Source organism: Anser brachyrhynchus (assembly GCF_964034855.1).
Source record: "Anser brachyrhynchus genome assembly, chromosome: 6".
NCBI classification, from domain to species: domain Eukaryota; kingdom Metazoa; phylum Chordata; class Aves; order Anseriformes; family Anatidae; genus Anser; species Anser brachyrhynchus.
In genome coordinates this window covers 17,505,223-17,522,156 of record NC_137700.1, presented here as the reverse complement: position 1 = coordinate 17,522,156, position 16,934 = coordinate 17,505,223, and the positions used below count along the sequence as shown (strand labels likewise).

At 37.9% G+C, this 16,934-nt stretch overlaps 1 protein-coding gene across 8 annotated transcripts in view; it reads left to right on the top strand.

Annotated features, from left to right (window-relative positions):
• Positions 1 to 13,412, top strand: part of RTKN2 (rhotekin 2) — a 135,763-nt gene extending 122,351 nt beyond the window's left edge. For all 8 annotated transcript variants that reach the window (XM_080597485.1, XM_080597486.1, XM_080597484.1 and 5 more), the window contains 3 exons: positions 4,245 to 4,410; positions 6,441 to 6,548; positions 8,064 to 13,412. In XM_080597485.1, the coding sequence (XP_080453611.1) occupies positions 4,245 to 4,410; positions 6,441 to 6,548; positions 8,064 to 8,614 (825 nt within the window). In that variant the 3' untranslated portion in view covers positions 8,615 to 13,412. The remainder of the gene's footprint in view (positions 1 to 4,244; positions 4,411 to 6,440; positions 6,549 to 8,063) is intronic.
• The last annotated feature ends 3,522 nt before the right edge of the window (positions 13,413 to 16,934 follow it).

Here is a 16,934-nt window from a genome sequence, read left to right as displayed (position 1 = left end):
TGGTCCTTTACATGTAATTGCAAGATACTTTCTGAAAAGCAATGAAGTCATCTGGTTTTATGAGAAACTCTCTGGAAAATATTCACACTGATAACCTTATTTCCCATCCCTTTGAATCGAGACTTGAAGCTATTAAGACCACCAAAGTCATTACTTCAACTTCGGATGACTTCACTGCTACCACTGTTGAGCAAGAATGGTTCTGCAGTTCCCATTATGCAAGTGTTACTATTATTGTTCCAGCCAAATGTAATTATAACATTATATTGCACAACTAAGTAGGAAAAGAGAAATGACATTTTCTGTGGCGAAGAAAATTTGCTGGAATCCAAGTTGAACAAGAAATGTTCCTTATGGTCCAGTTCCTAAGATTCTGTAGCTTTCTTTAGTTTTAAATGAATAATAAAGGCTTTGCCTGCACATGATAGTTTAGCAAATAGGTGCATGTACTAACAGTTCACATTTGTTGCTCAGTATCCTGTTGTGGCTCCTTCATATATTATAAAACTCTTTTGTGACATGGATGTGAAAGCTTCAGGAATTCTAGGACATCACTTCAAATTAACGCAGGCCCATGATTTCCTCCCTGGCATGTTTTGCAAGTGCCCTCTTTGATCTGGTGCCGTGCAGTACAGCAGGCCTAGAGCTATCTCCATGCTTGTACTAGCTGTTGAGGTGAGTAGGGTGAGGAACAAATGTTTTCAGCCTTTGGCTCAGGTTTCACAGATATATTGCTAAACAGCATAGTAAGAGTGAAAGGAGAAAATCAACCTGATGCTTCTGTAGACTTACTGCGAATGACAGTTCTTGTTGGAGCATCTGTTCTGGGTTAGGTCAGGTAGAGAAATGCGTTGGAAAATGTAGTGATGGCTGTAGCAGTATAACTTCAAGGGGACCGTGTAGTGTTTTTAAGAAACCAAAAAGTACATACACCATGGGACTGGAACAGAAGGGTATTGATACAAGTTCTTAACAATGTGAGCATTTAGGGAGTCAGGACAATATTTACTATGAATGTCAGGCAATTCCAGCACTGGTGCATTAAGAGCATCCCTGAAACTATCGGTGTTGTGTGTACTAATGTTGCTGTCCTGCTGTCTGACTTAGACAAGCCTTTGTACATGTGAAAATATAGCACAGATTAGTTAAATGCCCCCAAATATCTCGTGTTGTATTACTCAGTTTAGTTCTGCAAATGCTTGAAAATGACTGGATGTGGCAGGGGAAGCAGATACAATACCCAGATACCACACAGTGGACCTTGTAACACACACGCTCAAATTAAGTGGTTAGGAAACTATGCTTTATGGCTCCCTGGTGCTCCATGGAGTGCTGGCTGGTCATATAATGATGTCTCCTCCTCCTGGTGTTTGGCTGCTGCATTGCACTGACGATAGGTAAAATGATATAGCAATATATCATAATATTGCTCTTCCATTTTATACTTACCCCATAGTACTTACCATCCAGTGGAAACGTGGATGTTACGGTAATACAAGTTCACAAAACAATGAAGATGAAAGGAGGGAATAAAGCTAATCTGGTAGATTTGGTCTTATGCATTATTATTTTTGAAAACCATAATTTTAAAGTTAACATTACAGCAGAAACCAACACATGAACAGATTATTTTTTGTTTCCAGTGTTGTGTTTTTATTTCTTGATTTGTTTTTTGGTATTAAAATCATAGAAGAAATTTGCTATATCCGTTTCGGTTTGTTTAATCTTAGAGCAGATGCACAGAACTGGATTTTTGACTATTCAATATTTTTCTCAAGAACTGTAATTTGTTTTGATGTCTTGAAGTGATCTTTATAAACTCTGCTCGTCAGTGTTTCAGGATTGGCTTAGCAGGAAACGGCTGCACCTTAGCAATAAAAAGCTTCTTTCTTCTGTTTTTGTTTAACTTTGCTTAACCGATGAGCTTTCCAGAGAAGTGTTGTCAGGCAAAGAACTTTTTTATTTGCAGGGGAAAGGTATGGAGGAAGGCTTGTTATTACATTATGCTTAAAAATAAATAAATAAATAAATAAACATCTTTTTCCCCACCTTCAAAAAAGAAAAAAAATATATAGAATGTAAGATTAGCCTCAGCCTCCCCAAAGGAGTCATTTGAGTTCAAGATTCAACTCAGTTTTCCTACTGCAATCAGCTGCTTGTTCTGGTCTTTATAAGAGCAGGAGAGCTCAGCTGGTTAGCAGACTTGCTTCAGTTGTCTATAAGACTGTGAAAGGTTGGGCAGTTTTATAACATGGTACCTTAAGTCACTTTTTTTTTTTTTTTTAAGTGAAACTGGGCTCATGGTGTAATTCACCCAATTCATCAGCCCATTACTGTAATGCCATCTTGTATCACTCTTTAAATATTCAAGTATCAGGTACAGATTGTTGCATGAGGATTTATCTCCTTTGAATAATAACGTAGTTGTGGAATAAAACCTGCAGCAAACATCATTAAATAAACTTGTATGTGTATGGTATGCTTGAAGTTCTTACCTGTCAAATGTTAATCTATTTGATTTAATTTTTTTGCTGGTATCTATGGTTACCTGAGTTAATGGGATATAGAGCACTTATGGATGAATTACTTCATCTCCTATTTTTAGACAGAAGAATTTAAATGAGCATATCCATCAGATATGCTACAAGCAGCTGTTAGTTATTTCAAACGTTTACTTCAGCAATGCGTTGAAAATCTGGGGAATATTCTATAGAATAATTTTGGGTTTTCTGAGTATCGGAACTAGGCATATCCCCATGGGATCCAGTGTGTAAACTTAATTTCTGTAGGTGTATATTTGACATCTGTAGCAGACTTTTGACATTTGGTTGAATTGTGTAAGAAGGAACATGGCTGATCTGTCCTCACTGTACCTTGAGGAGTGCCCCAAGGCCACCTGGAGGTCAGTTTTGCTGTCTACCCAGACAGTGAATGCAATCCTGGCTGTAGCAGTCGGCTTCCTTCGAAACACAGGGTGCTCTGCATGCCACCCTTGTGTAGCACCCAGCTGCTGCACGTCCTTACCATGCAGGAGGCTTCGGGGCTGGCTGGCCCTAGGGTGCCAAAACTCATCATCCTCGTGGGATTTGGGATCATGCTGCTCTCGTGGGCTATGCTAGTGTTATAACAGCCCATTGCTCATTTGGTCTGGTTGAAATGTATGTGCAAAGATATTTCAGGGGGTCTGGTTTTACTTTCGTAAATAAAGTGGTGTTAATTATTTTCATTTGTTCATCACATTGTGATGAACAGCAGTGCTTTCTGGAAAATTTTTCAGTTGTGCTCTGTGAGACTTCTATTAAAATCTTCTGGTATCTTACACATGAAAAATACATAAACAGTTTTTTCACTGAGTTAATGGTAAGTGCTATTTTTTACTGTAGTAATGCCATAACAAAGAAACTAGATACTATGAAAATACCACTGGATCTAGTCTAGATGATAAAAATCAGTTGAACTATGTACCTGAACAGAAGGGAAAATCTCTTAACAGTGCTGCTGCATGATGTTTGTGATATTAGTTGAATGTTAGAACTAATGATTTGTTAGTTCTGAATGACTTATTATATGTTTTTAATTGTTTCTATCTAGCTCTCTCTAAATAAGGCAAAACTAAATTTTGAAATGACAAATAGGATTTTTTTTGATACTAGACCAAAAATTTTTTTCATTGGAAATCTGTTCAGTAGAACTGTATGAATTACTTCTACAAATGCTACTTTAAATGTGGACAAGGTATGTTTCTTTTTAAATTACATGTCACTGTAGCATTAGCACTGAACGTCCTGATTCACTGAAATGCAAGTAAAATAGATGTATGTTTAGAATCCATTGCATAAAAAATGACCCACAGGAGTATGTTAGGAGATCTAACCATAAAAATACGATTGTCCAGATGAAGATTTTGGAGAAAAGGAGCTGGCTATTGCTGTTACTGGTTATTCACCGAACTGCTATGAAGTAAGATGAGATGAGCTTGTAAAGGCAGAGGGAGGGGAAACAGAACATACGTTCTGTAATTTAGACCCAGACTGCAATAGTTCTGCTCCATTCTCTTATTTTCATATATTGTGTCATTTGAATTGTTTTATAAGAAAATATTTTCATAAGCGATTACTGACCTTACTTAGTTCTTTTTTTTTTAAATAAAAAGCCAACTTACACCCCCATTACACTGTCATTGGCCATAAGTTGATATGAGTGAGCTGAAGCAATAACTCATTACCACAGTTTGTCGTTTGTAGGAAACCAGAATTCGAGCTGTGGGTAAGGACTTCAAGAGAAGAACTAATAACTTTTCTGTTATCAACCCTGTGTCTGGAGAGGCTGCGACTCAACTTTTTGCTACTGACAGTAGGGAAGAACTTCATAACTGGATGGAGGCTTTCTGGCAGCACTTCTATGATCTGAGTAAGTAAGCAGGCAGCGCTGGCACTATGCCCTTCCAAAGGGATGTTATGTAACATCAAAGGAATCTTTGAACAATTTGAATTGGAATTGCCTCATAATCCTTTGTTTGCAACATTGAGAAGAAAAATGTTCTTTGGAATAATATTGGGTGCTGGTCTAAGCCACTGGAAGACAAATATTTAACTAAACTGGTGTCCACATGCTCAGCCTGGCTTTTTGCAGGAAACCAGTAGTAGAACATGTCCACCAGTCTCAAATGAACTTGGCCTCTTTTAGCATCGTTCTGGATATTTTTAAGGACTGCTAAATTCTTACCATGTCTTTCTCCACTGTAGCTGGGAGGGTCCACCTCTACCTGCGCATCCTGTCAGTGGTGTGTGGTGTGTTGGTTTTGTGGGATTCAGCATGTATGAGGCCTGGAAGTCTTAGTGGGAATTGGTGAGGGTGTAGGATTCATTTGGGGCTTTGGATAGGATGCAGATTCAGCCAGCCCTTGAAAGTAGGAACATGTATGTTCCTTGCCCAGCAGCATTATGGATTAATTAAACTGCTGTTTGCTGCTTTAGGGATTACTTGATTCTGTTGGTAATTCTAAGGTTTTGGTACCCCTTGCCACAGGGGAGTATGCACACCTAGCTGAACAGTATGCAAATACGTACTGCTTACTTGAAACTGGCAACAGCTGTACCTGAGGCTCTGTAAAATGATATAAATGAAATAAATATTCCAATCACTTTTTTTTTCTGTGTTGAATGCTACAATGTTTGGGGATCTTTGCTGGTTAGCTTCCTGAAAAAAAAATTAACTATCTTACTGACTTTGGCTAACCTCTGGAACAACACTGTTCTTACATGAGAAGAAATTTTGCTTCTTGGTATGACAGTGAAATGCTAGTGAGGTAGTATATCGTGTTGCTTGTTTAACACTAACATATATAGTTCCTTTAATTAATATTTAACTTGTCTTCATCTTTTTCCTCTGCTTTAGTAGTTTTACTCACAAATTTCTTAAGAGCAGAGAACAACAGTCAGATATGCTGTCATTGACAAAGTACAGTTGGTTCCTTATAGTCCTTTTCATCAGGGCAGAAAACAGAATGAGGCAGACTAACGAAATACCAGTGTTTAATCAGAGGCCACACCAATGAAATCAGTGAACTGAGGTTGTGGGACCTTGGTATTTTATTTTGTATTTCTTCTACTTTTTAGCTCTGAGTTACAATGAGAAGAGGCTCTATCAATTAAAGAAACATACCAAGCAAAAACTAGGGCATCCTCTTTAAATTAGCTGTGGAGTGGGGTAAAAAGAACTAGTACTTATTCATTATAGATAGAATACCCATGGATTTTTTTTAAGACGTTTTCCTTAGGTTCAGAGAAAATGGGTCACTTGGCATTTAAATACATTTTTTCTTCACTGGTTTTAAAAATCTCTTAAAATTAATGTGCTCAGAAAACTTAGAATGATTGGTATGAACAAAGTAATTTTACTGTGTCTTGTTTTCCTTAAGGTCAAAATCTATTAATAGAAAAAGAGGTTTCCTTGTCTGCTAACAGATAAAAGGGAAGTTATCCTCTATTAAAGACAGAACTGTTCCTTTACTTTAACAGTTGGATAATATCCAGCTTGAGTATACTGGTGTTCATCCCCTGATAACTTTATAAGCTTCCTTAACGTTAAAGGGTGATATAAAAAAAAAAAGTGATGAATTTATACTAGGGTTGGAGATTTGAAGGCAAATTATCATATTTAATGTTTATAGTATAACTACTGCTGAGATACTTCAATTAAAGGTAGTACCTTACATATAAGCTACTATACCATATATAGTATAGCTTAGCATGCTGAGAGTTGGTATGAGATCAGAGTTGAAAATACTGAAAATGCATCCTGAGTGTTCCTGCTAAGCGAAAGTAAATGCTTACTGTTTAGCATTTCTTTGGAGATAGTTTCCTAACACAACCTAACGACTTCAGTTTTTTCAAGCTGAATTGTTTAAGTTCCAATCATTGTTCTCTTTTTTCTCTCAGGCCAGTGGAAACATTGTTGTGAAGAACTTATGAAAATTGAGATTATGTCACCACGGAAACCACCTTTGTTCTTGACAAAAGAAGCGACCTCCGTCTACCATGATATGAGTAAGTGGGATTTGTCTTTTCAAGTTGCAGGGTAACAGAAACAACATTGTCTGTATTCAGATGGCTTCTGGTGTTGATGTTGAAACACTGAGTTCTTCAAGGGCAATTCAGACAATGAAAGATCAACATAATTGCATGCCAAGGAGTTCACATTAAATCTGAATTTGTAATAGCACAAATAATTTCTTTTTTACCTTGACTCAAAAAATCTGCAATCTGAACTCTAACTAGGGAGCACTGAACACATTCAAAAAAGCCATCACTAGAAGTAAACGCTCACCATGATAATAGTGTAAAGCTCAGAGAATGTAAAGGTAAAATAGTCTCCCAAACAATAATGTCTTTAGTTTCATGAAATTAATTTGGTGTTCTTAAAGCTATTTAAAGGCTTAGCTAACTTAACTTACCTAATTATTTGGTCTGTCATAATGATGTTGAAAAACACACTCAGAAAATCTATCTAGCATGTATTTGAAACTACTATTTTTGCAGAGCAAAATGGTACACAGCAGGATTACTTTAATAGTTTCATTACAGAAATAATATTTACAGACTAGAAAAAGTAGGTCGCTTTATTTTAATGAATCCATTGCAGTATTGGCTAAAAAACACTGTACAACTTTAAATGCCTGACTGCTTGCTGCTTCAGATTGGAATTGTGAAGATGCTCAAAATGTCATGTGGGTCACCGAGTTACTGTGCATCAGAGCACTGAACAGTCAAAAAAGTCCTCTCTGAGCTATGAACGCAGAACAGTAAGGGAGTAAATCAAATATATTGAAGTTTTACAAAGGTAATGCTGTAGCATAATTCTGCTCATACTCAAATGTATTGCTGTGGAGCAGAATACAAATGCTGTTTCATTCTTTATATGCCAGAGTTTTTGTGCTTATTTACAGTATTCATATGTAAAACCCTGTGTTTAAAATTGTGTTAAAAATCCTTAATGTGTGACCTGAAATAGAAAAGATACTGCTGTTATTTTAGAGGCCAGCATTACTGCAGTGTACATAAAACAAACAAACAAAACTCAATATGAGAGATCAGAAATGGGGCAAGACAGTCTTAAAGCACATAAAGAAAAATAGTAAATGTAAAGATGTCCCATTTTCTGCAGGCTGGAGGCACAAGAATATTTAGTCATAGATGTTTCCATGGGCCTTTTGTGAAACAAAATTTTACAAATACTATACAGCAAAATATATCTAATTTCTTGTGTGTGTATATATGTATATAGTACCTTGTTTTTTTCTACTTGGTAAGAAATACCAATGCCTACCCTGTTCTTTCAATTCCAGCTGTCACACAAACAGTTCCCTCACGTCACCTCAGCCTTCTCTAGGAGAGCATATGTAATCATTTCCATTTTTTTCCATTAATACTCCTAGTAGTAGTCCAGGCTTCGTGAGACGTAGTTAATAGTTTTCTCTTCTGAATAGTAATAATGAAATAGGGAGGAGTAAAATCATTGGTAACATTTTAATCTGAGTTAATTGCTGTCCCTTAAAATTACAGGCATTGATTCTCCAGTGAAATACGAGGGCTTAGCTGATATCATACAAAGAAAAATTGAAGAGAGTGATGGCGAGTTCCTGCTTTGCCAGCAGAAAGAGTCTGCATCTTCCTTATGGGCCTCACTCTTTGATGGATCTCATGAGATGGTTGTTCAGAAAAACATGCATCCAGCCCCCAGAAGAGATACTGCAAGTCCCAGTGATGGCAGAGGGAAGAAAAGAAGAGCTCCACCACCACCCTCTAAGTCACCATACAGTACAAAAACACAAGTGGACACACAGCAACTTGCCTTGCAATTTGGCAAGGAAAACTGGGAGAAACATGACAGCACACCTTGTAGTAGTTCTTTGGATTCAAAATTATCTATGGTAACACACATGCAGACACCTGTTGCTGCTCCTCGCAAAATTGGTCCTTGTAGAAAAAACAGTTTATCTGACCATGGAAATACCATTTCTTTGGTTGCCAAGACAGAGTCTGAAACTAAACCAGTACCAACCCCTAGGCAGAAGTGCATCACAGAAATGCTAGACCCTAGATCATGGTTGTAGCCACAGACATAATTATTAGCTTAAAAGAGTCCCTGGAATTTTAAGTTCCTCAGTCTTAATACTATAACTTTTGAGTGAAAATAGATCTTACCATACAGCTTGTAAGTATTGAGTTTAAAGTCTTTTTGGTTTAGTTTTCTGTCTTTTAGCCAGGATGTTACTACTAGCTGCATTCTCAGCTGTACTCATTATTGCTAACATCCAAATAATTGCACTGGTAATCAGGAACGGTTTATATGAAATAATGATGTCACTTCTGAAACAGTGGTTTGGTACTTTTGCCTTGAAAAGTTGGCGGTATTCAGGGTACCTCAGTGTCCCTGCACCAGGGATTTTACTGTTGCTTTCTACCAGTCCCTCAGCTTATCCCATCTGCAGCTCCTCAAGCTAGTTCAATTGGGAATTTCACACATTCAGCGCTAGGCTCACAAAAATGATTTTCTTGGGCTCCATGCTTGGCTTCACCTGAAATATTCTCATATCTCCCTCACTGTTTGGGAACCGCTGCTTATAAGATAATGTACTGTGAACAGTTACTGCGCGCTTTTGAATAGCTGTATATGAATTTCTGAAGCAGTTCTATCAATTTAACGTGGAATCTCTTCGGTGCTTCCTGGTGCATGCACTGTCTGAATGGACCAGGATTATCTGTGTACGAGCAAAAATGGAATCCATCACTTTGGCTTATTTTGGAGTAACGCAAACATGTAAAAGCAGTACTGCATATGAACACTCATTTGGGATTTCATTTTTATGGTGTGTTTTTTCTGATGAATGGGGCTCTGTAGCATCACTTCTCCTTCATGGAACCTCTCGGCTGCTCCTGGTAGATAGCTGGCTTGTAAACATGACCGTTACTAGTAAACATGTAGGTTTTTTGTTCTCCCACTCATCATTTCTGAAATAACAGAGAATAAATACTTCAGGTGAAAATACTGAACTTTGATGTTCTTACATCAGACTGCCATTTTTGTTAGAAGCATGAGTTGTTACAGTTCCTATGGCACCTGCAAAACATCTTTTGCATACAGAAAAGGCTTCTCTGCTGGATTCACAGTTTAAATATCCAGCCCTTTCCTTGCTTGATGCATTTCCATCAGAAGCTGGAACTTATCCAGGAGCAAAGGTCTACTCGCAGATTTCCCTCTAGAGCCTTCGTATTCAGACCCGAGTTGAGTCATATCAGCAACTGTATACATCCAGTTCATTAATTTTTTTCTAACGTACAGATGGCTTTGGGAGCTTTACCATTTCTCCAGAAGATACTGTGTGCATGGTTGGTTGGTTTATCTATTTTTTGTCTTTGCTAAGCTCTTGGCTATACAGTTGTAAAGGTATCTGCTGGATTTCCTCCTTAGTTCATTGGCTATTTGGGGTAGGACTTGATGGGCAGGTTTCATTTACAAATCCCTTTGCAGGATTAGAGCCCTCTGTTTCTAGAATGCCCTTGTTCCTTCTTCATTTAATCATGTTGCATTTTCCCCCTGAAACAACCATAATAATTCTTAACAACAAATCATGCTGTTACTTAAGTGGATGGTTTGTGAATGGTTTATAAATAGGAACAGAAAAACTGAAGAATAACTACATGATTATGTAAATTAGACACAGTCAACTAAGTAGACTGTGCAACTCTGAACAAGAAAGAGGAAAAATAAACACGGGGGAGTGGTGCATATTTTCCAAGATGCAGCAGCAGTTTATTTAACTTTAAATCTAGCCTTAAATGTTACTGTGCTCTGGAAAGAAAGAATACCTTTTTCTTGGTAACCTCCTTCCACTTAGTTGCTATATTTCAAAATAAATCTCTTAAATATATAAGGCAAGAAGGCAGCATAAGGAGGATTCATTTTTAAATTCAACAGGCTATTGAATTTCAACGAGCGGTTTCTCTATTAAATTCAGGAGCTTTGTTTTGAACTACAACATACATATTTTACACAGGCATTTAATATTAAAGTCTTCAGGTGATGAGAATTTACTCATACCTCCTGTTGCAATAGTTAATTACCCCAGGTACATTTTTCACTTGATTTTTTTTAATTTGCATTTCTAGCTCCACCCTAAGTTATTTTGGTCTTTTTATGCCTTTGATTGCTTATATTGATCTCTGTAGTATCAGCTTTTCTAATTGCTTGTGTGTAGCTATAAATTGTGATTATGTCCCTTTTAACCTTTTCTCTGATGAGATGTACTGAATTCCTTAACTTTCTTACAGCAATGAATGCTATTCAAGACTAATTAGTCTTCACGTTCTTCTCTGTACTTCTCATGTATTGAAATATTTTTGTGTGACCTCTGAATTAGATGCAACATGTCAATAGCGATCCATCAGGACTATACAGAGACATGATGTGATCCTCTTACTCTTATTAATATACCTACCCTATTTCCTCAAAAATCATATTATCCTTTTTTTTCTGCGGAAGAGTTACCTGGGATGTTAGCTTTTATGGCTCAAGTCCTCTTCAGCGTCTTTTGAGAATGCGGTACATCATCCTCTTATTATCCTACCTTATTTTTTCTTATAAGCGTGCACTGTATTTTACCAGCATTAAAATACTGCTTATGAAGTGATCCAGATTGCTCTGTATAAGTGACCTGTCTTCATTCTTTACTACTCCAGTGGTCTGCAAGTCCTTTGCAAATTTATTGCAAGTGATTTTTACAGTTTCTTCCGGATCATTGATTTTTAAAATTGAATGCAAGGCAAGGTTTGTAGAGAGAGCTGATAAGTTCTTATTAGATTGGTGACATGGATGAGGGGGATAGAGAAAAGCAAACAGACACACCATGGAGTTCATGTCGCTTTTTTTCCCCAGACTCTTTAAAAAATTGAATAAGATGGAAATTCCAGGACAAACATGTATGCTTCTTGCTGATTCCCTATTAATGCTGCAGTTTGAAATTACCCGTCTGTCTTCAATACAACAGTCTATATTGATTTTTATCTAGCATGGGTATCTTAAAGAAAATGACAAGTTCATCTGCTTTCCACTAGGTGCCTTAGGGTTCCTGAGGATAACACCTCAGTACAGGTGTCTCTGCAGGCTTACCCTATCAAAGGGAAAAATGCAGCATGTTGTTCAAGACCTATTCTCCATGAAGCTGTGTTGATTGACATTACACATCTATCCTTAAATTAGTCTCATATCCATTTCATTGTATTGCCCAGATCACCACTAAGCAAACGAGGCCATTAATTACCCTGATCATCCTTCTTCAGCACAACAATGTTGTTCTTGCAGTCCTCTGAAATGTCATGACTGTGGTGAGACTTATTAAACTAATTACATGTTTAGGCTCCTACTGCTGGAAAGGCTTCTGCTACCGAATGTAGTTGCTGTTATTTTAAGCAACCACTCACTCTGCAATCCGTATTATGAAGCATCAGTTGACTTCAGGTTTCAATATTTATTGTACTGACTTAATCTTTTTTTTTTTCCTGACATGTTGCATTTTATTAGTGCCTTCGAATCTTCTGTGCAGCAGGCTGGTTTCACTGATTAAAAACTGCATGCTACCAGCAAACGTTGATCTTAGCAATACAGTAAAGTCAATTTGAGGGAATACGGTTGTACTCAGCTTTTGTCTACTCAAGAGAACATAAATGCAATAAATGCAGCAAATTTTAGGAGTATAATTACAAGATATACCTGTGAGGAAGCTTTAAGTTTTTTTTTGGCTTTTCTGTATAGTGACAAATTACAAGTATTTCATTACTGCTCCTGGTCCCTTTCTTATTATTACATAGACTTGTTCAGAAATTCGACCTCCTCCTTTGTTTTTCCTCAAGTTTTACAGACCGTAATAAGGATGAATGTTCAAAACAGGAATTCAATAACCAAAAGTCATTTGATTAACATCTCTAAACAATGCAGAAGTAAGTCACAAAGGAACAAGTGATATTAGCCAGCCTCCTGCTGCGATGAGGCTTATAAGACAGCAGAGGCCTGGGGCTTCTCCCAGCCCTTGTAGCCTCATTACCCAACGTTCACGTTTGTGCAAGCAAGTCAGTGCGCTGCTGCCTTGCAGCAGTCTGTGGAAAACCAGTGTGTGTTAAGAGACATTGCACCTCTCGTGAGTGGCTCAAACTACCGAGTGTAGCACAGAGAAGACATCAGTAGACTTGTGCATCTTGTTCATCTGCTGTGGCTGAGCAACATGTGAAGAGGTGCTTTTCTAAGGAACACGTCAAGCCCATTCTGAAAATTGTACCTGTTTGTTCTCTGCTGGAATGAATTAATTTCTTCTTAAAAGCAATTAAGCAGTGGGACTGCAGTCTTGAAGTAGGGTGGAGAAAGTAGTTAACCTGAACTTTTCTGTTAGGAAGCACAACTTAAAAGCAATTGCTAGTCTGAACTGGAATGTAAATTTCAGAACAAGAACAACTTCTAAAATACTGACTGAACAAAATGTGGTTTAGCAACTTTTTAGGTTGTACCTTGTGTCATTTGCTATTCACTTGGTCTTGCAATGGGAGGCGGTACCTTTTGTTATTTTGAAGACGTTAGCTTGAAATGTTTACATTTTTACTAGTTTTGTGACTTTTTTCCTATGGTAACCATATTAATAGTCATTTTACAGTGCTTTATACATATCTAGAAATACTGTCCTAGTATTCAGAGTTGATCTGTAATTAGTGTAGATTGCTGTTAATAGAAAAGTGCAGATTTGGAACCTAATGTATTGTGAAATGTTAGAACAGGAGTCCTAATTTTTTTTGCTGCTAACATAATGTATTTCAATTAAAATGTGCAAGTGGAATTAAAAATATTTCTTTAAAAAAATATTAAAAGGTGTTTGGTATAATTTTCTTCACTTCTAGAATACATCAAGATTTGCTACAGTTTATAAACCATGGCTGTTGTAAAATCAGAGAACCTATGGCTACCTTCTGAAGAGCTCACATCCTACTTGGCCTCTAGGCTATTTCTGATGGCAGCAAACAACCTTGCCCTTGGGTTTGTAAACAGGAGGAAGAGAGGAAAAAACACTTGGCAGTGAGCATTAATTACTCAACTAGTAGTCCGGTGTATCCAGTGTATTTGTGTGCAGACATCTAAAGTGAGGAACGTTATCTGAGGTGCACATTGTTTGCACAAATGCGCCTGAGTGTTTGCTTTTAGCTGCTGTCTCACTTCTCTCCTAGTCACATAAGGAAGTGTGATGAAGCATCTTTTGCATCATTCAGTCGGCTTCTGGTCCCAGGTTGCCAGATTTGTAAGGTGGTTGCAGAAATTGAGCCCCTGACACTACTTACACCCCTCCCCCCCTTTTTTTTTTCCTCTTTTCTTGCATAGGGCAGTCTTGTGGTGACTCCTTTCCCCCAGGACAGAGCTCAGCGTAACTGCTTGTTTAAAGCTAACTGTACCACTCAAGTAAACTATAATTTGGGCCTAATTATCACCAATTATCATAAAAGAACCGTAATAAACATACAGGGAGTTGTTAGATGTTTTAATTTTAGAATATTTGACTGATTTATGAGTCCATGAAAGAAACAAAGTATGATTGATAATTGCAAGGCAAGCCAATGCAGTTGAGTGTTTTAATGAAGATCAGGGTACAACTAATGTTGTAGTTTGCTTTAAGCGATCCTAGCAAAGTAAGATATGATGATCTCTTCACATAGCCATTGCCAAATGGTTATATTTTAATCTTCCCATGCATGTATTATATATTCAGAGAAAAATCTGTTTGTGAGACATCAAAATAAATTGCTTTTCATGGGGAAAAAGCAATCTTTCAACATTTTTATATCAAGATAGCTTTCTAAATGTTCTTTATGTATCTCCCCAAAGGGAGAAAAATTACAATAACTAGTGAAGTGTATTTTAGTCTGTTAGAGCTTTTCTTCAGATTTCTATAAACTTACCCAGTGGTGACAAAATCATTTGGAAATGATGGCCTGTCTCACTTGAGGTTTTTAGTGATATTGTCCAACATCACCTGTGCCAAACAGGAAAGTTGTAGAGTCGCTGTTCAGACACAGGTTCTCCCTAGAGCTTAGTAACTCCAGCCTCTTATAGGCATTCGCAGGAAGCCTTACGTCCTGTCAAAGTTTCATGGCATATATGTGTCTGGATAAATGTGTAGAAGCAGTAAAAAGTTAAAATGTCTATATTTTTTAAATTAAATTTTGGCATAATTTTTGCCTTGTTAAACTTGCAGTTTGGTGATATGCCATGAAAATTTTCTTTCTGAATATTAAAATTTGTACATTTTCTTTCACTAAGAGGGAAAAAGTCAGTAATAGTTCATTGCCTACATTTTTTTTTTGTCACTGGCTATAATGGTAGTACCAATATATCAATAAATTTTTTTTTTTTCCTACCCTGAAGGCAAATGGTCCTAGTCTTATTTTGGATTATATTTTCCATTTTCTAATTAGTGTCTTTTTCAAAATCCCACATGTATTTTGATGATATCTTTTTTGAGATCAGTGCCCAGAGCTGAACAGACAGTTCTAGCTCAGGGGTACTCTTGAATTACAAGAACATAATATTTTAAATAGTATTGTCTACATTTTAGCTGCTCATTCTGCATTAGTGAAAAACAAATGTTTCCATTGATCTGTGGTTGGAATCATCTGTTCTTAAATAAAGACCTTAGAAAAGAAAAGGAAAAGGGATCCTAGCACTGCTGTAGTGAACTTAACATCTGACTTACAAATTTCTCAATAGCGGGGAAAAAATGTGGATGTGAAGCTGGCACAAGTAAGATGCTTTGTCCACACAACATTTGTTTTTCAGATGGTAGCAGCTGCTATGCTTCCTTTGTTTTCGAGCAATCATTACTCTTTAGTCCCTGATGTCTGTATGCAAGGGTTGAGAGTTTTTAAAATAAACTGAAAGCAATTTAATGGACCTTCTCATGATGTGAATGTATCAGCTGGAGTCACGAGAGCTGGAGTACAGTGCTGCCAGACTTGTAGCCCGTTTAGCTGGCTGGTAGGAAAATCTGGTGCTGGATGCAGCTCCTTTGATGATACTGTGGGAATGCGTTTCCTCTTGACTGCTCCAAGGAAGTACATAACGGGTGGAGAAGAAAGGCATGAGAATGAGCATGGTCTTAACATCTTTTCTCCCATTGCTCTGAATCTAATTACAGCAGATTTCCCTAGGGAGTCAGGAGGGGCAATTCAAACAGGAATAACACAGTAAGAGAGCATTGAACCCTTTGTATGAAGTTATATTTTGATGTTTTTCTGTTGAGCCATTTGCTGGGGCCATGATTATTCCTGCTGTAAATCAGTCATGTTGCAATGCAGCTGCCACGGGCTGCAGCACCATGCACTCTGTTAGCATTGCAGTAGGAGCCTCTGCATCCTGTTGGCTGCTGAGGAGGTACAGCAGCTTCGCACGCCAGCTGAGTGTGCCCGTAGGCCGCCTTCCTGGGGAAACCTCAGCCACTGAGGATGTTTTCAGGCAGGGGGATGCCAGGCATGGGTCCCCTTACCTTCGCTCCGAGAGCAGGCAGAAGTAGGCTGCATTGACACGAGGGGTCAGAGCTGGACTCCAGCTTTTTGGTATGTGTTTAATCTTGTTCCTGCTGATACAGCTGAGGTAACTTTAATACACTCACTTCTCGCTTAAAGCTAGTTGTTGGGTCTATGGCAGCTTTCCATTTCTTTCTCCTGGATCCAGACCTACTGACTGAAGGCAGAGGATGTCTGCTCTTCTCACCAGCATGGCTTTTCCTCATGGCATGGGTAATTGGAATGGACATAGGGCAGGCAGGCTCTTCAAAGATGCAAGAAGCTTCACTCAATGTTAGAAGACATTTAAATTGTATCGAACAACTGAAAAGCTTTTTATTAAGGACAAATCCTAATAATATTACTTCACAGCTCCAGCTCAACCTGGATTTACTATGCCATGCCTTGGAAAGGTCAGTAACTTTTATTATTTTTAAGAAGAGTTCATTTGTATGTTTGATACATCACTGTTTACTCAGGGTACATTTACAAGTGTATACATTCAGTTCAGGCGCTTGCTCATATCATACAAGAGCCAATTCAAGGCCATGGCTTCTCAGCTCCTCACCTTTTAAATGGGAACGATAGTGATGGTAGTTTCCATCACACTTTCTGAGGTATTATTCCTTAGTGGTGCTAGATTTGGCACAACAATGTGATGCTTTGTGACCATGACTGAAATACTGCTGTCCACAGAGACTCTCCTAAACTGGGAGCGTGCAGCAGCTGTCTGACTGACGGGCTTGTGGCAGGACCGTCATTGTCACTGCTGCTTTTTCCCTGGAGACCCTGAAGTTAACAAGGTTTTGATGGAGCACAGCTGGAATGCCAGTGCTCCCT